This window comes from Acinonyx jubatus, chromosome B3, assembly GCF_027475565.1.
Source record: "Acinonyx jubatus isolate Ajub_Pintada_27869175 chromosome B3, VMU_Ajub_asm_v1.0, whole genome shotgun sequence".
Lineage (NCBI taxonomy): Eukaryota > Metazoa > Chordata > Mammalia > Carnivora > Felidae > Acinonyx > Acinonyx jubatus.
The window spans coordinates 107,779,087-107,801,646 of NC_069386.1; the positions used below are offsets into that span (position 1 = coordinate 107,779,087).

The 22,560-nt window shown below is 39.7% G+C and overlaps 2 protein-coding genes across 8 annotated transcripts in view; one reads left to right on the forward strand and one right to left on the reverse strand.

Annotated features, from left to right (window-relative positions):
• Positions 1-5,907: 5,907 nt before the first annotated feature.
• WDR89 (WD repeat domain 89) overlaps positions 5,908-22,560 on the reverse strand; it is a 38,080-nt gene continuing 21,427 nt past the window's right edge. For 6 of the 7 annotated variants that reach the window (XM_015068128.3, XM_053224545.1, XM_015068129.3 and 3 more), the window contains one exon: positions 5,908-8,970. In XM_015068128.3, the coding sequence (XP_014923614.1) occupies positions 7,775-8,938 (1,164 nt within the window). In that variant the 5' untranslated portion in view covers positions 8,939-8,970 and the 3' untranslated portion in view covers positions 5,908-7,774. Of the gene's footprint in view, positions 8,971-10,345; positions 10,631-22,560 lie in introns of those variants that run through there. The other variant, XM_027065877.2, reaches the window with a different exon arrangement.
• LOC106971320 (60S ribosomal protein L32-like) lies at positions 14,685-15,176 on the forward strand. Its single transcript, XM_053224548.1, has one exon. It carries the CDS (start codon positions 14,709-14,711, stop codon positions 15,114-15,116), a length of 408 nt encoding a protein of 135 aa, XP_053080523.1. The 5' UTR covers positions 14,685-14,708; the 3' UTR covers positions 15,117-15,176.

A 22,560-nucleotide genomic window follows, 5' to 3' on the forward strand; every position in this document is an offset into this window, starting at 1 on the left:
CTAAAAGGGATGAAGTGATTTTTGTGAGTCTCCGTTTCTCTAATTTCTAGGGAGTTTGGCCACCGTTTTAGTTTCTTCTGAAATTTGCCTTTGCATATTCTTTGCTCATTTTCCCATTGCCACTGTGTTCCCATATAGATCTACAATGCCGTCTATAGTCTAATGGAACCACTTGTTGATTTCATATATATTTTCTCCCATCCTGTTGTTTATCTATACATTTGGGGGGACGAGAAATGCTTAATTTTGATATAGAATTTCTTTTTTGCCTTATACTTCATACTTTTGAAGTTGAGAAAGTCATTTGCCACCTGCAGGCCACAGAGGCATTTTCCCATACTTCCTCGTATTAAATTTATAGGTTTCATCTTTTATCGTTTAAATCTACCATTTAAGGAACCTAGTTTTGGGGCACCTGGGTGGCTCAGTCGGTTAAATATCGGACTCTGGCTCAAGTCATGATCTCATGATTCGTGGGTTCGAGCCCCGAGTTGGGCTTTATGCTGACAGTTGGAGCTTGCTTCCAATTCTGTGTCTCCCTCTCTCTCTGCCCCTTCCCCCTTGTGCTCTCTCTCCCAAAAATAAATATTAAACAAAATTTTTTTACAATTTTTTTAAACATTTATTCATTTTTGAGAGACAGAGTGTGAGGGGGGGAGGGGCAGAGAAAGAGGGAGACAGAATCTGAAGCAGGCTCCAGGCTCTGAGCTGTCAGCACAGAGCCAACGCAGGGCTCAAACTCACTGATCATGACCTGAGTTGAAGTCAGATGCTTAACCGACTGAGCCACCTAGGCACCCCGAAAATTTTTTTTAAAAAGGAATCTAGTGGGGCGCCTGGGTGGCTCAGTCGGTTGAGCGTCCGACTTCAGCTCAGGTCGTGATCTCGAGGTCTGTGGGTTCAAGCCCCGCATCGGGCTCTGTGCTGACAACTCAGAGCCTGGAGCCTGTTTCAGATTCTGTGTCTCCCTCTCTCCGACCCTCCCCCGTTCACGCTCTGTCTCTGTCTGTCTCAAAAATAAATAAAGGTTAAAAAAAAAATTTTTTTTAAGGAATCTAGTTTTATTTTTCTCCATCTAGTGAGCTACTATTCCCAATACCATCTAATAAAAAACTCCCTTTTACATTGTCACCTTTCTAAGGTATTAAGTTGTTATATACCCATGCTCTCTGAGCTCTATTCATCGACATTGTTCTAAGGACACATCACAGTTTTTCTATGATTTTGTGGAATCCGATAGTCTTAATGTCTGGTAGAGAAAGTTCCCCTTTTCTAAGTTTATTTTTATTTGTGGACCTCATTAGTCCATACAAATTTTAAAGTAAGTTTCAGTTCCTCAAAAAAATCCAACTAGAATTTGGTGGGGATTATATTGATTTTTCAGATTAAATTCAGAATGGTCATTTTTAAAATATTATCATCATTGGAAGCAAGGAGTATTTCTTAGGACATCTTCTATGTCTTTACCGGAATTTTAAAGTTTTTCTAAATAGATCTTGGGTATTTCTGTTAATTCCTTGATAGTTTTTACATTTCCTGCTATCATAAAATAATATCCTTTAGATTTCTGTAGGCTGACCTTGTCCTGGCAGCTTTGCTGAATCTCTTTTAATAGTTCAAAGAGAATTGAAAACACAAGTCTAGGTATATACCCAGGTATAGGTCATTTGCATATTGGATTTTCTAGGTGTATATCATTTGCAAAGGAGTTTTTTTTTTCCCCTTTCTTCTTCCAATCCATACACATTGTCATACTTTTTCTTTCCTTATAGTATTAGCCAGAATTCATACTATTGTGATAGACTTCCTGAGTCTTGGTCTTAAAGGGAATGTATTTAATTTAACATTTCTCCACTAAGAATAATGTCTCCCCTGGATTTTGATATGTTAACTTTAACCAAGTTAAAAAACTATTCTTTCAATAGCATGATGTTTACATTTTTCATAAATAGGTGCAAAACCACACTGCGTTTTTCTATCTCAATTAAGATAATCATGATTTTTTTTCCCCTTTTTGTCTATTACTGTCATAGATTTTCTGATGTTGAGTCATCCTGAGATCCATCTTAGTTAGTCATATTTTTTAAAATGCACCATTGAATTTGGTTAGCTAATATTTTTTATTTAAAAAAATTTTTTTTGACTCTTTATTTATTTTTGAGAGAGAGTGCAAGTAGGGGAGGAACAGAGAGAGAGGGAGACAAAGAATCCAAAGCAGGCTCCAGGCCCTGAGCTGTCAGCACAGAGTCCAACACAGGGCGTGAACTCATGAACTGTGAGCTCATGACCCAAGCTGAAGTCGGATGCTTAACCAACTGAGCCATCCAGGTGCCCCTGGTTAGCTAATATTTTTAACGGGGAATATATATTCTTAAACAAAGTGGATTCACTTTTTTTTTCATATTCATCTGGCTTTGGAATTAAGGTTGTATTAGCCTTAAATTCCATTTTGTCACTATTAAGACTGTCACCCTGGCTTTTTGGTTCATATTTGTCTGGTATGACAAACAGTTTTTTGGTAATAGTTGTTTTTTTTTTCTTTTTTGGTAGTAGTTTCATGTCGGTAACATTCAGGTGCAATTCGTTTATTTGAAGTGTACAATTCATTGGTTTTTAGAGTTGTGCAACTAAAATCGCCATCAATTTTGATCACCACCCCTTCCCCTCCAAATCATCCAACTCTCCCATTTCCCCTCCACCTCTCAGCCCTAGGTAACCACTCAAATGTGTTCTTTATAGACTTGACTATCCTGGACATTTGATGTACATGGGATCCTATGATACGTGGTCTTTTGCGGCTGTTTTTACCTAGCATGTTTTCAAGGTTCATCCAACTTGTAGCATGTATTTGCACTTCTTTTCTTTTTATGACTGAATAATATTCCATTGTACGGACAGACCATAATTTACCCCTCCATCAATTGATGGATATTTGGAGTGTTTGGCCATTATGAACAATGCTATTACGAAGACTCGTGTACCAGTTTTTGTGTGGACTTCTGTTTTCAGGTCCCTTCGGCAAAAGGCGAGGAGTGGAACTGCTGGGTCAAATAGTAACTGTTTGAGGAATTGACAGACTGTAGCTAAACTCTTTTACATTCCTAACAGCAGAATATGAAGCTTTCCATTTCTCCATATCCTCACCAACATTTTTTTTTATTATAGCCATCCCATTATAGATACCCAGTGGTATCTCATTGTGGTTTTGGTTTGCATTTCTCTGCGGACTGATAATGCTAAGCATCTTAGTGTGTGTTTATTGACTATTTCTGTATCTTCTTTGGAGAAAAGTCTATTCACACCCTTGACCATTTAAAAAACTGTGTTCTCTTATTGAGTGGTGACATTTTTTAAAAATGTTTTGAATACAAGTTCTCATGTGATATATTATTTGCAAATATTTTCTCCCATTCTGGGGGTTGGTATGCCTTTCTTCATTCTTCAAGTTTTAAAACCTATGTCTTTATTTTTTTTTTTTTTGGAAATTTATTTAATTCTGAGAGAGAGAGAGAGAGAGAGAGAGAGGAGGGGCAGAAAGAGAGGGAGAGAGAGAGAGAACCACAAGGGAGCCCCACGTGGGGCTCAAACTCACAAACCCATGAGATCATGACCTGAGCTGAAATCAAGAGCCGGGCACTTAACCGACTGAGCCACCCAGGCTCTACTCCCAGGGCGGGGCCCAATGTGGGGTGCAACAGGGGGCTTGAACTCATGATCCTGAGATTAAGAGTTGGCCACTTAACCAGCTGAGCCATCCAGGCACCGCTGAAAGTATTTATTTTTTAACCCTTTAAGATTATTTTTTATATTTTGGGGGGGGGGGGAGAGAGAGAGAGAGAGAGAGAGAGAGAGAGAGAGAGAGAGAGAGAGAGAGTCTTAAGCAGGCTCCACACTCAGCACAGAGCCCGACATGGGGCTCGATCTCACAACCGTGAGATCATGACCTGAACTGAAGAGTCAGATGCTTAACCATCTGAGCCACCCAGGAGCCTCTATTTTTTAATCTTTTAAAAACTTTTATTTTTAAATCATTTTCAATATGAGGGTTTCTTTCAATTGGTGAGTTTAAGGCACATAACCATTTTCCACATGGTCAAATGCACTGGAAAACCTCTGTCAAGTTTATTTTCCTCCCTGGACATCTCCCTCCTGATAGCTTATGTCCTCTTGTTCCGACCTGGACTCAATACTGCAGGCCTGCTATAAGGCTGTTATCCTGCCACTATGTTGGGTTGGTGCCCTGATTCTTGGTATCTCTTGTCTTCCTTGATTTTCTCCCTTATCCTTTGTGGAGTACATCTTTCAGTATCCTTTTTAAAAAGCTCCACAGACAGTAAAGTCTGAAATTTTTATGTCTGAAAGTGTTTTAAACCTCACCTGTGAGGGGGCGCCTGGGTGGCTCAGTCGGTTAAGCATCTGACTTTGTCTCAGGTCATGATCTCATGGTCCGTGGGTTTGAGCCCCGCTCTGTGCTGTCAGCACAGAGCCTGGAGCCTGCTTCAGATTCTGTGTCCACCCCCACCCCCCGCCCCCGCCTCCTCTCTTCATTCCTCCCCCACTCATGCTCTGTCTTGCCCTGTCTCTCAAAAATAAATAAATGTTTAAGAAAAATTGTTTTAAACCTCACATGTGAGGACAATTTGACCTACAGAATTATAGGTTGAAAAGGCAAGTACCTCCTGAAATCCAAATCTTTTAATTCCTCAGTGGCCAATGAGTCTGTTTAGCCATGGATATTCTGGTTAGCTAAGTAAATTTGGTTCCTGAGTTTCAGAGAGGAAATAGGAAACATTCACTTAGTAAAGGATATCTCAAAAAGATTTACGGTCATCTACTTGATTCGTGAGTTTGGAGAGCGTAAGTTCAGATAGCAGGAAACTATCCTCAGGACTTTGAAGACTTTGATCCAGCATTTTGTGTCATCCAGATTTGCTAATGAAGAGTCTAATGCACATGTTATCTTTGTACCTAATGATTGTATTTTTCTCCCCTCCCTTTGGGAACTTCTACAATTTTCTCTTTCTTCTTGGAGTTCTGAAACTTCACTGTGTTATGCCTTGGTGTGGGTCTTTTTCATTCATTACATTTGACACTCTGTTGGCCTTCTAATCTACAGACAAAGTTCTGGGGATAGCTTCTAATATTATTTCGTTTTAATAATCCCTCCCACTCCCTTAAAAACGTTTTTTCCACATTGTAAACACCGATAGCCTGATATTAGACCCCTACATTTACTTTCTGTGGCTTTTGCCTTTTCTCTCACTTGCTGTCTCTTTGAGGGTCTACTTTCTTTCTTTCTTTTTTTTTTTAATTTTTTTTTCAACGTTTATTTTATTTTTGGGACAGAGAGAGACAGAGGATGAATGGGGGAGGGGCAGAGAGAGAGGGAGACACAGAATCGGAAACAGGCTCCAGGCTCCGAGCCATCAGCCCAGAGCCCGACGCAGGGCTCGAACTCACGGACCGCGAGATCATGACCTGGCTGAAGTCGGACGCTTAACCGACTGCGCCACCCAGGCGCCCCTGAGGGTCTACTTTCGAAGACATTTCCTCATCTCCATCTTCCAACCCTATTAATTACTTAAAAAAAAAATTTTTTTTTTAATGTTTTTATTTATTTTTGAGACAGAGAGAGACAGAGCATGAGCAGGGGAGGGGCAGAGAGAGGGGGAAACACAGAAACCGAAGCAGGCTCCAGGCTCCGAGCTGTCGGCACACAGCCCGACGTGGGGCTCGAACTCACCGACCGTGAGATCATGACCTGAGCCGAAGTCAGACGCCCAACTGACTGAGCCACTCGGGCGGCCCCCTATTAATTACTTTTAAATTTTAAATATTTTTGAAAGCTTATACTGTTTTGATAACTGTTTCATTTCCTGTTGTGTTATACATGCAAGGTCTCTTACATCGTCAGCACTGTCTCAAATCCTAAGTATCTTAGAAATATGGTTTTTCATTTTTATATAGTGCTTACTCCATCAAAAGATCAAAATGTACCAAAGATTTTAAGCAGCATGAGGCATTATCAAATCTGTGTTTTCTCTGGTCAGCCTAGAAACAGTGGGAAGAACAAACTGGAGAGACAGGGTCTGTAATCTAGGTGAGAAATGATGAAACTCTTATTTAAGGCGATAGTGGTGGGGTAAAGGCAAAAGAACAGAAGACAGATTTTAAGAGGTGGAATGGCAAAGGATTTGGTGATCGTCTGGTTAGGGGGAAAGAATAAAGTCCAGAATTAACCACCGGGTTATGGTTTGAACAACAGCAAGAAGAGCTGAATTTTTCCAAATAAGAATTATCTATTTTGAATATGTTTTTAAAATTTTTTTAAACGTTTATTATTTGAAAGAGAGAGACGGAGCCAGAGACAGAGACAGAGAACAAGCAGCGGAAGGGCAGAGAGAAAGGGAGATACAGAATCGGAAGCAGGCTCCCGACTCTGAGCAGCCAGCACAGAGCCCAACATGGGGTCCGAACCCACAGACCGCGAGATCATGACCTGAGCCGCAGTCGGCCGCCCAACCGACTGAGCCACCCAGACGCCATTTTGAATATGTTTAAGAGTGACTTAACTATGCGTATTGTTCAGTCTCAAGTGAGTTAAGCAAGATCATACCTAAATAGAAGTTGCATCGTTCTATGGAATAAAAAGTTCCCCCACTGCTACTTGCAGAGATAAGTCACTATTAACATTTAAAGAGAAATGTAAAAGGTTCTAAAGTAATGCTTGTATTTTTCAAGCATATTTTTAGTTCAAAAGATAAAAACGTTCTAAAATATTTTTATAAATATTTTTATCTATAAAAAGATATTTTTATTTTTAATTAAACGTAAGAACATACTAAACCTTTAGAGTGACCAGCTTTTTATTAGGATACCTTGGAAAAATACGTAGAAGGATGAAAAAATTAGCAGTAAACAAAAATTCACGTTTAAATTAGATTATGGTGGTGTCCCCCTTTAAACTCTGGCGGCCAACTCTTGCATGGCCCCCACTCCCCATGGGCTCTTATGTTTAAAAATATGATTAAAGCACTATGAAAGAAAATTTTATCACAAAATAATAGACTACTTTGAAATAAAAAAGTCATTCTGCTATTATACTTTCATTGTTATATTTCCACGGACCCAAAATGAATTTTGCAAGATAATTTCTTTTTCCTCAATGAAATACCTGCTTACTATTTAACCATTTTAAAATATAGATGCAAATATTTACTAAATATATATTTTTAAATAGATGCAAATCATTTTATTTCTAAAAAAGCTTAGTACTATTTAGAATCATTAGAATATTTACATTTAAATACTCCAACATAATCTATGTGTATTAAGCAAGTAGGAGCTCTGACAGAAAACAGTCTGATTTGGTTTTATAAATAATGAAGATGATTTAAAATGTAAAAAACTGAGCTTACAAAATATAGCTCAAACCACCTGATTTTTTAAAGTCATATCAGCCATCTACTTCTAAAAAGTCCTTATCAAAGCTATTTCTTGAAACCCAACATTTACTAACTCAACAGATGGGTTTTAAAAATGAGGAATGTAATTTTACTTTCAACTCACTGATTATATACTCAACTGGCAGCTTAAAAAAAAATAATTTTAGAATACATGAAGACCTGAATTAAACCATTTTCAGCGTTTTTCCAGGATTGTTTGCTAACTGGCTTGTTTTTACATATGAGCTTTAAACAGATCTATCACAGGTAGAACACAAAGATAATTACTTGCGACTATAAAACCTTTCAAGGAAGCTCCCAACATCACATCACTGCTTCTTCCTTTTCTTGTAAGAATCATTACTGTGAACTCGAACTCGCTGGTACACAGAGGATGCTATTTTCATGCTGTCTTTCTTTGTAAATGTCTTGTCTAATGCTCCAGGTTTCCAAAGTAACAACTGTGCATCTTCCCCTCCGGTTAGCAAAGAATCATCCTGCATATTCCAACAGAAAGAACGGACTGTAGCAGCATGCCCTCCGTGAAGGCTGGTCACATGAATCAATCCTGCTGTAGTACAGCTCAGTAAGTGAATAATTCCTGTGTTTGTTCCCCCAACAACAAACAATTTGTCCATTTTTTCGTGATACAGGCCACCAACCAAATAGTCCAAAATGCCTCCTTTTACATTAATTACTTCTCTGACATCCTGGATGTTCAAACGTGTAATTGGTTCATCAGTATCCAGATGATTAAGATCCCACCAACAAAATCCTTCATCGTGCGTCATGCAATAAATCTGTTTATAGTCCTTCCCAGACCAACCAATACAGCTTACGGAAGAAACAGAGTTACAGGTCGTAACCAGTGCATCTTCTTCATTATCAATACTAATATCAAATACATTCACCAGGCCATCAGTTGAACCGGAGACCACCATGTTGGGATTGCTGGGATGGAAGCGTACTTGAGTGACATCATCACTGTGTGTCTCTGAATATGCTCCAAGTGGGTCTTTAGAAGTAGACAAATCCTGAGAATTAATTCTTGCATCCCAAAATACCAGCAATGCATCATCATCAACTTTTTCTGTACCAGCGCAAATGACGTGATCATTACAGCTGATATCAAAACTAATGAAAATATTGGAAGGGTAACCCTTGAACAGCTGGACAGGTTTTTCACTGGCTAATCGAGCATCCCAACATTTTACAGTGCCGTCAGTACATGATGAATATATATTGTCACAAGAATTTGCAAATCTGACTCCATTGAGAAGCCCAGGATAGCCACGAAATTCTCGTAGTATGTATAACCTCTCTTTATCATAGATTCTGATTGATCCGTTAGAACATAAAACAGCAATCAAGCTTTCTTTTTCTGCTTGTACGGTTTTTGATGCATCTATACCCAGCAGGTAAGTAGGCTCTGTAGTCCCCGAGGAACGTTTAACAATGTTCAGGTTAGCGAATTGTTCCTCAATCCTCTCCATGTCAGGAGGAGTATTCAAAGTGCAGTACAAATCTGTAAGAAAAATACAAAGAATTAAAATTAAACCCAAAGCTTCTCAAAATTATGATTAAATCAAGAACATTTCCCTTTTAGGGCTGGCACAAAACAAAAGAAAAAAAAATAAAATCTATTCTAATATTTTAATCTTTCCCTGCCATGATATGGCTAAAACTTAGTTGCCTCCTTCTGATTCAATCGGTCTTGAATACTGAATCTACCATATATGCTTTACGCCAGTAAGAGAATTTTACAACATATATATGTGTTGCTCAGCAGTTCCTTTCAGCTTAAACTCAATTATTGGTCGTACTCCTAATTCTCAGCATTCTCCACTTTGGGATCATCTTCTCCTGGCCCTAGCTGCCTTAATGTAACTTTTAGAATTTAAATCTAGTTGTGAACGCAGAAAAGTGGTCCTCCAAAGATGTCTAAGCCTTCATCCCTGGAACCTGTGAATGTTAGAGGTTTCCTGGCAAAGAGGAATTGAGGCAGCTAATCAGCTGACCTTTAAAAAAATTGGCACACAATGTTACATTAATTTCAGGTGTACAACACAGTGACTCACAAGTCTGTATCTTATGCTCACCCCAAGTGTAGCTACCATCTGTCACCATACATTGTTACAATACCACGGACTATATATATTCCCCATGCTTTTTTACCTCTGTCACTTACTCATTCCATAAGTGGAAGCCTGTATCTCCCACTCCCCTCTATCCATGTTGCCTACCTCTCTCCACCGCTCCCCTCTGGCAACCATCAGTTTGTTCTGTGTATTTATGATCTGTTTCTGCTTTTTGTTTTTAAAATTCCACATATACGTGAAATCATATGGTATCTGTCTTCTCTGTTGGACCTATTTCACTTAGCATAATAGCCCCTGGATCCATCCATGTTGTCATGAATGACAAGATCTCATTCCCTTTTTTGTAGCTCGGTAGTATTGTAAATGATGCTGCAACAAACACAGGGGAGCACATATCTTTTTAAATGAGTGTTTTCATTTTCTTTGGGTAAATACCCAGTAGTAGAATTATTGGGTCATTTGGTATTCATATTTTACATTTTTAAAGGAACCTCCATACTGTCTTGTACAGTGGCTGCACCAGTTTCATTCCCCCCGATAGTAGTATGTGAGGGAGACACGTGGGTGATTCAGTCGGTTGAGTGCCTGACTCTTGATTTCGGCTCAGGTTATGATCCCAGGTTTTGGGATCAAGCCCCAAGTTGGGCTCTGTGCAGAGTGTGGAGCCTACTTAAAATTCTCTCTCTCCTCTCACCTCTCTTCTCTCTGTCCCTCCTCCCCTGCCTGCACACACTATCTCTATTTAAAAAATGAATTAAAAAAAAAAAGTGCATGAGGGTTTCTTTTTCTCCACGTCCTTACCAACACTTGTTATTTCATGTCTTTTTGACTCTAGCCATTCTGACAGGTGTAAGGTGATATCTTGTTGTGGTTTTGATTTGCATTTCCCGGTGATTAGTGATGTTGAGCATCATTTCCTGTATTCATTTGCCATCTGTACGTCTTCTTTGCAAAAATGCCTATTCAGATCTTCTGCTCATTTCATTTGGATTATTTGGCTTCTGTGCTGAGTTGTGCTTATAGCTGATCTTATAATAGGGAGATTATTCTGGATTAGCTGGGTGGAGCCAATGTAATCACTAGTGTTTTGTTTTTTTTTTAATTTTTTTTAATGCTTATTTTTAAGTGAGAGAGACAGAGCAAGAGCTGGGGAGGGGCAGAGGGAGAGGGAGACACAGAATCCAAAGCAGCTCCAGGCTCTGAGCTGTCAGCACAGAGCCCAACGTGGGGCTCAAACCCACAAACTGTGAGATCATGACCTGAGCCAAAGATGGACACTGAGCCACTCAGTGTTCTTAAAAGTAGAAGGAGCCTGAGCCACTCAGGCTCCCCACCAGTGTTCTTAAAAGTAGAAGGAGCCACCTGGGTGGCCCAGGTGGTTGAGTGTCCCACTCTTGATTTCAGCTCAGGAAATGATTCCAGGGTTGTGGGATCAAGCCCCATGTCGGGCTCCATGCTGAGCATGGAGCCTGCTTAAAATTCTCTCTCTCTCTCTCCCTCTCCTCTCCCTCTCCCTCTCTCTCTCTCTCTCTCTCTCTCTCTCTCCCCCCCTCCCCCACCCACTCTAAAATTAAAAACAAAAAAAAGTAAATGGAGGAGGCAGAACATGATGAGAATCAGAGATAGGTGTTGCTATGTTACAGCTACAGAAAGATACATTGCTGGTTTGGGTGAAGAAGGTCAAGAAGTGGCTGGACTCAGGGTGCCTGGTTGGCTCACTCAGTTAAGCATCCAACTCTTGGTTTCAGCTCAGGTCATGATCTCACGGTTTGTGAGATGGCGCCCTGAGTAGGGCTCTGCACTGACGGTACAGAACCTGTCTGGGAGTCTCTGCCCCATTGCTGCTCTCTCCCCCTCAAAATAAATAAACATTTACAAAAAAATTAATGGGTGGCCTCTAGAACCTAGAAAAGGCCAAGACTTGTTCCCCTTTAGAGCCTCCAGATGGAAATGCAGCCCTGGCTAACACCACCATTTTCACCCAGTGAAATCTAATTTGGGTTTCTGAACCCCGGAATTATAATATAATAAACTTGTGTTGTTTCAAGCCACCAAGTTTGTAGTAACCTGTTACAGCAACAATAGGAAACAATACAACAGGGGTTCCCAGTATGAAATTCTGGAGAAGTACTTCTCAGGCTGTAGTAGCTTGTAAATGGTGGAGCTGGAATGTGGACCTAGGCACTCTGTCCAAGGACTGTGCTCTTCATGACCACGCTAGATTGTCTATTTTTTTCTTTCCTCCCCTTTCTTTGTTTCTTTCTTTCTTTCTTTCTTTCTTAAGGTTTACTTTTGAGAGAGAGAGACAGAACGAGAGCAGGGGAGGGACAGAGAGAGAGAGAGAGAGAGAGAGAGAGAGAGAGAGACAGAATCCAAAGCAGGCTCCAGGCTCTGAGCTATCAGCACAGAGCCTGATGCAGGGCTCAAACCCACAAACTGTGAGATCTTGACCTGAGCTGAAACCAAGAGTCAGCTAGCTGCTCAATGGACTGAGCCACCCAAGCACTGCTATTTTTTTATTTTAGAGAGAGACAGAGTGCACAGGCAGGGAAGACAGGCAGAGGGGGAAGGGAGAGAGAGAGAGAGAATTTTAATTTTAAGCAGGCTCCATGCTCAGCACAGAGCCCAACACAGGGTTCAATCCCATGACCCTGGGATCATGATCTAAGCCAAAATCATGAGTCAGATGCTCAACCAACTGAGCCACCCAGGTGTCCTAGGTTGATGAGAATTTTAAATAACCAAGTTTATCATGCCTTTTAGCTAACAGTAATTTGTAGGACTATGACCATGCTCTCAAGCAGAACAGTAGTGCTGTACTCCTTCCCTCCAGTACATTGCCTGGAGAGTCTGTTTCACATTGGAAAAGTTCCCTGTGTGGCTTTAATTCAACGGATTCTGGGGGTTGATGGGACAGGCAGAGCGGACCCCAGATTAAATACTACAGCGAACTTAACACTTTAAGACTGTAGCAATGATAATAATCACAGTGGTTGTCCACATGATACACTGTTCAAATAAGGATAGAAGGAAGGAAGGAATGGAGGGAGGGAGAGAGGGAGGGAGGAAGGAAAGAAGGAAGGAAGAGGAAGAAAGGAAGAAAAAGGGAGGGAGGAGAAGGAAGAAGAAAGATATTAGAAGTAAGGTAGGTATATCTTACAACAATCTCAAACTATAGAGCTTATATTCATTCACAGATACAAACAGTAAAATAATTCAATCTCTTATGGGGAAACATGAAAACCTCTACTTATGTTTTAACACATTCATATGCAAGTGAATCATATTTGAAATATAACCTTCCAAGGCTAGGTAGTTAATTCTTAATTTTACATACTAATGAATCATTCTAAGATGATGTATACTTTTTCTTCTACGTATAGCCCTTATCTGAGGTTTCTTGGCATGACCCACTTCCCAGTCCTGAAGAGAAGCCATAGGATCTTTTCTTCCCACTCTATACTCTCGCTGGGTAACTCCTGTCACATTCACATTTCAAGCACCACTACATGTTAATGATCTCATCTATTTACAAATCTATATTTCTGTCTACTGGCCATTTCTCCTTACTGTATCCCACTACACCCCAAAATAAAAGTGATTATTTATGCTCCCCCTCCCAACCCCGCCAAGCCTTCCCCTTAAAAACAAACACAACGTACACTTCACAATTGTCTCCACTTTGGTCGACGGTATTAACAGCATGACAGCATTCTCATCTACTCAGTTAAGCCAGAACCTCTGCGATATCTAATTCTCATTGCTCAGGCCTCTCATCCAAACAATTTCCAAATCCTACTTTTGGGCTGCAGGATGCTTAGGGAAGTATTAAGTTAAATCTATTTCTGTAGATCAAAACAATATTGACAACCTCATATGATTCAATCTAACAAAAACATATGAAAAGAACACACAAGATTAACCATAATTTTTCTCTATTTGTTTCTATTAGATGCATAAAAGGAAGATTAGCATTCTAGATTTCAACAGGCTAGTGACAGCCGCGTGAGCCTTTCTTATGTCAACATATATACACACACACACCCAAGTGGAAAGGGGTGCAAAAAGAAGGGGACAGACAAGAGTACTAAAGAATATGGAGGAGAAAAGAAATGAAAATAAGCCACAAGGGAACAACAGAGAAAAAGGAATGTACAAAAAAGGCGGGGGAAGGGGGGAGGTACTGCCCCAGCTCTGGAGTCATACACAGGTGAGGTGAGACAATCTAAGAAGAGATCCAGATAATGGAAGTTTAGTAAAGTCTAAAGCTATGCATGGCTAAAAAGAAGTTTTCTTCATTTTACAAAGATTGCCTGTTACAGTTAGCTAGCAATCATAGCCACTTTAAATATGGGCCTAAGGATGCTGAGAACGGAGGTAGAACAATTACTAATATCTCATCTTGAACCACCTAGTGCAGATCAGGAAACGGCAGGACCTCAAAACTGCTGTTGTGGTTCTTGCTGGGATACAGAGTTCTCACGTCTGAATATGATGCAGAGGGTGGAAGATGTTTATAAAGACGACCCAAAACAAACATCTCAGGACGAGTTTTAAGGGGGTGAGAATATTAAATTCTTGATGAACTGCCATCTTGGAACACATTAGATGGAAGTGCTGACCAATCTCTTATCTCAACAATTATCCTTAGGGGCACTGGGGTGGCTCAGTTGGTTGAGCGTCCGATCCTGGATTTCGGCTCAGGTCATGATCCCAGGATTGTGGGATTCTTGGGATTCTCTCTCTCAAATTAAAAAATAATAAAAATTGTCCTGAGATAATTAACAGTTGTTTACTTAATAGCAAAATCCCTAAACATAAGTATGAATTCCTCATCACTTGTGTCTTAATAAGATTTAAGTTCTTTAATCAATTGAAATACTATTTCACTTTATTTCCTATTAAAATAAAACCAACAAAATGTTCTTTCTGTATATGAAGTGCATCCCAAACGTATCTAGCTGCAACTAGGTATTGCTCTTATTCTAAGCTGGCTAAGTTTAAGTATGAAATCTGAAGGACAGCCTAGCTTAAATATTTCTATAATGGAAGAGGAAGTAGCTTTCTTTTCCACTTAAATAAAAAGCAAAAAAAGAAAATAACATATATTTTACATCTCTTAAACTATTGACTATGGGGTGGCAGCCATCTGTACCTCGGCATCATGGCTGTCCTCAGACCTCTGGTGAAGCCCAAGATTGCTAAAAAGAGGACCAAGAAGTTCATCCGGCACCAGTCAGACCGACATGTCAAAATCAAGCGCAACCGGCGGAAACCCAGAGGCATTGACAATAGAGTGCGCAGAAGACTCAAGGGCCAGATCTTGATGCCCAACGTTGGTTACGGGAGCAACAAGAAGACAAAGCACATGCTGCCCCGTGGCTTCCGGAAGTTCCTAGTCCACAATGTCAAGGAGCTTGAGGTGCTGCTGATGTGCAACAAATCTTACTGTGCAGAGACTGCTCACAAGGTCTCCTCCAAGAACCATAAAGCCATTGTGGAAAGAGCAGCTCAGTTGGCCATCAGAGTCACGAATCCCAATGCCAGACTGTGCAGCGAAGAAAATGAATAGACAGCTTATGTGCATATCATATTTGTGTTAATAAAACCAAAAAACTACAAAAAAAAAAAAGAAAGAAAAGAAACTATTGACTATGAAAGGCACTATACCAAAGGTCTTCTGCATATTATTTTGCATGAAATCAGAAATGGAGGTATCCTTAGAAATACATATATTTCTGGGGCACCTAGGTGGCTCAGTTGTTTAAGCGTCCAACTCTTGATTTCGGCTCAGGTCATGATCTCGCGGTTCGTGGGACTGAGCCCGGCATCAGGCTCTGCATTGACAGCACAGAGCCTGCTTGGGATTCTCTCTTTCTCTCTCTGGCCCTCCAAGCTTGGCTTGTGCTCCCTGTCTCTCTCTCAAGATAAATAAACATTAAAAAAAAAAAATACATGTATTTCTATCTTGCAGGTATGAATGTTCACCATACGTGAAAGATTTGACAGCATAAGCATATATACTTTTATACTTTTACTACTGAAGAGTAACAGTTGTATGGGAAGTATATGTTGGACATAAGACTAGTTTTCTTTTGAGACAATTTATCAGACTTGAGTCAGAAAAACTTAATTCCCCACAGCTGAAACTTAGTATTGCCCACTTACTATAAGGAATTAGCTATGATGACTGGGATGCAGAGGTCCGGCAAATGTCCCAAATGTAGGGAAAAGTTTAATGGGGAAAAGGCATTCAGGAATGGGCATTAATAAGTTCACAATCTACACTTACAATTTAACTACAATGCTACACTGCATTTATCAAATTAGGCAAGGATAACTGAGCCTCACAGAGAAGAAAATAATCGTAACTGGAGTTCAACGAATGCTGGGCTCTGTGCTACCAACTTACTAGTTTTTTCTTTTTTTAAATCATAATCATTTAACCTTACAGGATAGGGATTATTATCCTCATTTTTTAAAAATGTTTACTTATTTTTGAGGGAGGGAGACAGAGGACCTGAAGCGGGCTCTGTGCTGTCAGCAGAGAGCCCGATGGCGAGGCTCCAGCTCACGAACCATGAAAATCATGGCCTGAGCCAAAGTCAGACACTTAAGCAGCTGAGCCACCCAGGAACTCATTATCCCCATTTTACAGAGGAAATTGAAGCTCCGAGGGACTGAGTACTTGTCAATGCTCTCACAGCCACTAAGGTGAGGATGTGGGGGGAGTTTGGTTCGAAACCCAAGTTGTAACTACAAAAACCTGAGAACCTGTGCTCACTCTAATACTATGCTGTTGCTCTTCAATATAAGTACTGAAGCATTAATGTCAACTATAATTAAGGAACATGCCTATTAGCCTTTGAGAGGGGGAATTACATGTTAACCCCACATATAAGCAGCGGAGAAAGAAAGGGAGCAGGAGGATTAAAAAAACACATACTGGCCTGGAAAAATATTACAATAAGCAACCATCACTTACTCATTATTTTTGTGTGTCCCCCTTTTCTTTCTTTTTAAACTTCTTATTATGGAATTTGTATGGAGTAGAGAATATGCACCCATCAGCCAGCATGAACAATTACATTCCTCAAAAGTTGTGATTAGGATTGGAGGGTCCCTTATACATCATATATTATTTGAAAGGCAGTTAAGGAGCTCTAGTGGACAGTATGATGGAACCTCTCCAACTCATCCTTCTCTCCCTCCTCCATGTGGCATCAACATGGTTTGAAGACTTGACCCTAGCTCCAGGGGCAGATCCTGATTAGCCTAAACCAATCACAGTAATTCTATCCTTTTAAACCAGTAATTCTATCCTTTTAATTCTATCCTTGGTTCAGAAACTTATATTCTTGCCAATCTATTCAGTATTCTCCTTCCAACTATAGTTTGTTCAGATGTGCAACACTAATTCTAAAGTGGACCCAATTCAACTGATGGGAAGAACTTTTCTTCCATTAGTCCATGTTAATGAGATTCTACATTTTCTACTTAAGTCAGTTTGTAGCAGAGTTTTTATTAATGCAGCCGAAACCACTCTAACTAATTAAATATAATCAAATAAAGTCTTGGGTGTATCACCGAGTACTCACTTAAGGTAAGAGGCTTCTATAAAGGAAGATTTAGGGAACATATTTTAAGAAGTCAAATTTCATTCACACTGAACAGAGGGACCTTGATCTTCTGTTCCCTTTAAAACATCTATCCTCTCCCACACCCCATCTTTCAAATTTCTTGTCCAAAAATAAAGGGAAAAAATAAAATACACAAAAAACTTCCCAGAAGACTCTACAAAAGATATCTTTAGAATCAGGGATCCTACCATTAATACAGAGCAAATCTATATTTGCTCTACAAAATAAAAAAACAACCATTGAAATGATACAATGTTTAAAAACAATGTAAAACTCCATCTGGTAAGTTTCTGTATATTTTTTAAATGTATTTATATTTTTTAATATCTAAAATAGTCATATGGTTTAAAATTCAAAAGGTTCCAAAACTAATGTCTTGGCTCGTCCTCAAGCCCCTTTCCTCTCCCTGGAGGCAACAAATATTGCCAGTTTCTTCTGAATACTTTCAGAGATTATCAATTTGAAAATAATGCAGTGAAGTTATTTTCAGCTTATCAAAAAACTGTGAGTGTGGTACAACAGAAAAAGCAATAGGCTTAAGAATTAAACATCCTGGGGGGCTCAGTCAGTTAAGCATCTGACTTCGGCTCAGGTCATGATCTCACAGCTCATGAGTTCGAGTCCCACGTCAGGCTCTGTGCGGACAGCTCAGAACCTGGAGCCTGCTTCAGATTCTGTGTCTACCTCTCTCTCTCTGCCCCTCCCCCGCCCCCCCTTAAATAAATAAACATTAAAAAAAAAAGAATCAAACATTTTGGGGTGCCTGGGTGGCTCAGTCAGTTAAGCATCTGACTTTTGATTTCAGCTCAGGTCATGATTTCAGTCATGAAATCAAGCCCCGCTGAGCACAGAGCCTGCTTCAGATTCTCTATCCCTCTCTCTCAAAAAAAAAAAAAAATTAAAAATTAGAAGGGAAAAAAAAAAAAGAATCAGGGGCACCCGGTGGCTCAGTCGGTTAAGCATTCAATTCTTGGTTTTAGCTCAGGTCATAATCTCACAGTTCATGGGTTCGAGCCCTGCATCACTGCACTGTTAGTGCAGAGCCTGCTTGGAATTCTCTTCCTCTCTCTCTCTCTGTCTGTCTCTCTCTCTCTCTCCCTCCATCCCTCCCTCTCTGTCCCCACCTGTCTCTCTCACTCTCAAAATAAACAAACTTAAAAAAAATAAAATAAAAAAAGAATCAAACATCCTAATTTCATGCTCTAGTTCTGCCACAAACTAGCAAAGTCATCATAGTACAAATTACCTGAACTCTCTAAGCCTCAGTTTCCCCATCTTTAAGTAGGGATAGAGCAGTGCTTGGCTGGCTGTCAGAAGAGCATGCAGCTCTTGATCTTGGGGTCGTAAGTTCAAGCCTAATGTTGGATACAGAGATCACTTAAATAAATTAAAAAAAAAAAATAACGTGGAGATAAAAATGGACACTCTCAATATTGAGTACCTATTATGGCTAAGTACTATGCTAAATGCTGGAGATTCAGATCAAAAACATATTTGCTGTCTTTAAGAAGTTAGGAGACTGAACAGTAAACAATTACAATATAGTATAAGAACAGGGGTAATCACAGAATACAGGAACACACAAGTATTAGAGGGCACAATTCTTGGCATTAAGAAAATGAGCAACAAATGTTAATTTCCTTTCTTCTAATGAACTTTCATGTGCTTTGCATTCATTTTATTTCATTTTACATTCAAATTTTAAAAATTTATAATTCTTAAAGCTTTTAAAATAGGTAAGCAGTCTCAGTTACTTTTACATTAAAACTTTTTTTAAAAAATGAATCAATATGCAAAATTTCATGAACGCTAGTATCAAACAAATAATTCTCAAATCTGAATAAACTACTAATATATCAAACTGAGCTGGTGCTTTTTAAGATTTTATTTTTCACCTTATAATGAAAAGTACACTTGTAAAGAGCAAATAAACTTCAACATGTTTTATAAGACGATACAGTTTCACTGCTATAAGTTTATCTTTTAGTTAGGTACTAGTCAGAAAAGCTTAAGATCTAACCTATTAAAAATACCCTCTGAGCTCCTTGAACAAATGGCTGATTCTAGGTCTGGGGCAGGGAAAATTGAAGATCAGCAGAGAGCATCAAATAATGCCAGAAAGTAAAGTAGTGCTAAATACATAAGTAAGTAAGTAAGTAAATAAATAAATAAGGCACAAGAGCCAAGGTCTCCCACTGGTCACACTAGACTAATTTGAACAGCAAAATAACAGTTACATTGGATTATAATCTCAAGAATAAAATAGTCATGAATCCATACGGATAAAAATAAATGCCTATATAAGTAAATAAACAAGGGAAGAGGGGCGCCTGGGTGGCTCAGTCGGTTAAGCGTCCGACTTCGGCTCAGGTCATGATCTCGCGGTCCCTGATTTCGAGCCCCGTGTCGGGCTCTGTGCTGACAGCTCAGAGCCTGGAGCCTGTTTCAGATTCTGTGTCTCCCTCTCTCTCTGACCCTCCCCTGTTCATGCTCTGTCTCTCCTTGTCTCAAAAATGAATAAAACGTTAAAAAAAATTTTTTTTAAAACAAGGGAAGAATTCTAAGTAATTTAAGAAGATATACCTCCTCCAGGAGGTGGAGCTTAATTCTCCTCCCCTCCAGTACAGACTAGTCTTAATTACTTGCTTCAAAGAATAGGGTATGAAAAGAGTAAAAAATAGTAACTTTAAGTAGAGGAACCTGGAAGATTTCACCTTACCCAACTGATGAAGGTTAAATCGTGTTGATGTCACGTGCCCCTGGTGTGACATGATGGGAAAGATCCTTCGCTTCTGTGGTATTCTTCCCCCTAATCCATCACCCCGGTGGAATCATGAGAAAACATCACACAAACCTACATTCAGGGATATCCTACAAACACCTGGTTGGTATTCTTCAAAAGTTTCAAGGTCATGAAAAATAAGCAAGATCTGAGAGACTGTCACAGGCCGGAGGAGACTAAGGAGGTTTGACAACTAAATGTGGATGTGGTATCCTTGACTGGACTGACCAGAAAAAGGATATTAATGGAAAAGCTGGTGAAATCCAAACAAACTGTATAGTTTAGTCAATAGTATTGTACCAGTGTTAATTTCTTAGTTTGGGTAAATGTTACCAAATTTGGTTTGGAGACATTAACATTAGGGTGAAGGGTATATAGAAACTGTAGTATCTTTGCAACTCTCCTAGAAACCAAATCTTATTCAAAAAACACTTTTTTAAAATGTTCTTGATACACATCATGGACGTTTGGAGGAATAAGAAAGGATTTTGCATACATACGTGCTAGGAATGTTGCTATGCCAAAAAGCTCTTATGTCAGTCTCAATTCCAGACCTGAGATAACTCAGGCCAGTCATGAAGGCCACCACCAACCTCTCCCCCAGTCAGCTCTCTCTTTTCATTATAAAAATATAAAAAATAAAATCTAACACTCCCAGATTTGGAAAGAAGTCAATTGAGGAGGAAGGTAGGCAACCTCAGAAACACTCTAAGAAGTAAATACCCTTACTTACTAAACCACAGGAGCTCAGCAAAGAGGGCTGCTAGGGCTTACTGTATTTCTAAAGTCTATGCTACTTGTGGGAAATGAGAAACAGCTCACAGGAGTGGGATATACCCAGGACTTGGTACGGATCTCAGAGGAGAAAACAGAGACCAGGGCCCCCAAGGTTTGCCTCAGTCTAAGTGACTAGTTTTTGCAAGTGGAAGTACATCGTGTCATGTTTGGGCCAGGTGATCCGGCCGTGGTGTGTCTTCACCTTCTCTTCACCTAACTGCTGGCTGGATGCAGAGGACTTCAGAGCCCTCTGGTTGAGCCATAAAATGAAAGGGTCTGAGCCCTCCAGTCATCACATGAAAGGCTACCTGCTCACCAGAAAAACCTACGTCTGAGTATATCCATCAGTTGTGTAGATATCTGAAACATATAGTTTAAAAAACTGAAAAACAAAATGACCCCAACCTCATAATACTATTCACATTTTCTTTAGGTGAAATCCAAAGTGGGGGGGAGGGCGCCTGGGTGGCTCAGTCAGTTAAGCGACCGACTCCTGATTTCGGCTCAGGTCATGATCTCGTGGTTTATGAGACTGAGCCCCACATTGGGCTCATGCTGACAACACAGAGCCCGCTTGGGATTCTCTCTCTCTCAAAATAAATAAACTTAAAAATAAAAGGGCAATTAATTTCTTATACTAAAGAAACACCAGACCTTCAGCACTTACATTTTATTTATTTTTTATTAAATCCACATTAAATGTAATACTACTTAGAGAAAATGTATAATATACCATCCCATTTTAATAAAATCATTCCTATGCACATTTCTGCTCACTCTATCTGTATATATGTGCAGAAAGATCTCCAGAATAATGTTCGTAAAATGTATTTCAAATATCTGGAGTGCATATGTGTACATGTGCACGCACATGGGGGTGTGTGTTGTCTTTCTAGTACTTTATTGCTAAATTTTTTTTTTAATGTTCATTTATTTTTGAGAGAGAGACTGAGACAGAGCGCAAGTAGGAGAGGGGCAGAGACAGAGGGAGACACAGAATCCGAAGCAGGCTCCAAACTCTGAGCTGTCAGCACAGGGCTTGACACGGGGCTCAAACTCACAAACTGTGAGATCATGACCTGAGCCAAAGTCGGTCGCTCAACCAACTGAGCAACCCAGGCACCCCATATGTTGCTAAAATTTTTAATAATGAACAACTAATATACAGTAAGGCTGGTTTCTGAACTCAAGCATTCTTGTTCCAGAGCCCACAGTATTAACTCCTATATTATACTTCCCCTATAATAAGGCACACCTACAGATATGTAACATTATACATATATGTGCATTATTCATAGACGTATGTATAATAAGTATACATCAGATTTTATTTATTTATTTAGTAATTTCTATGCCCAGTGTGGGGCTTGAACACACAACTCCAAGAGTCACATGCTTTACCAACTGAGCCAGCCAGGCATCCCAAGTACATATCATATTTTTAAAAAATAAGGGTGGGGGCGGCTGGGTGACTCAGTTGGTTAAGTGTCTACCTCCTGACTTTGGCTTAGGTCATGATTTCATGGTTCGTGGGTTTGGGCCACATGTCGGGCTCTGTGCTGGCTCTGCCCCTCTCTCTGCTCTTGCCCCACTAGTGCGTGCATGCACACATGCTCTCTCTCTCTCTCTCAAAATAAATAAACTTAAAAACAATATGGGTAGATGATGTTAGCTGTATAGTAAGCATATATCATAGTTATTTTTTAAAAAGGGGACAGACTATATTAATAGAGCACTTGGAAGGAGTAGCTACTACTGTCATATATTAATGGCAAACATGAAAAATCTAATGGGAGCCACAAAAATCTCTATGCTGG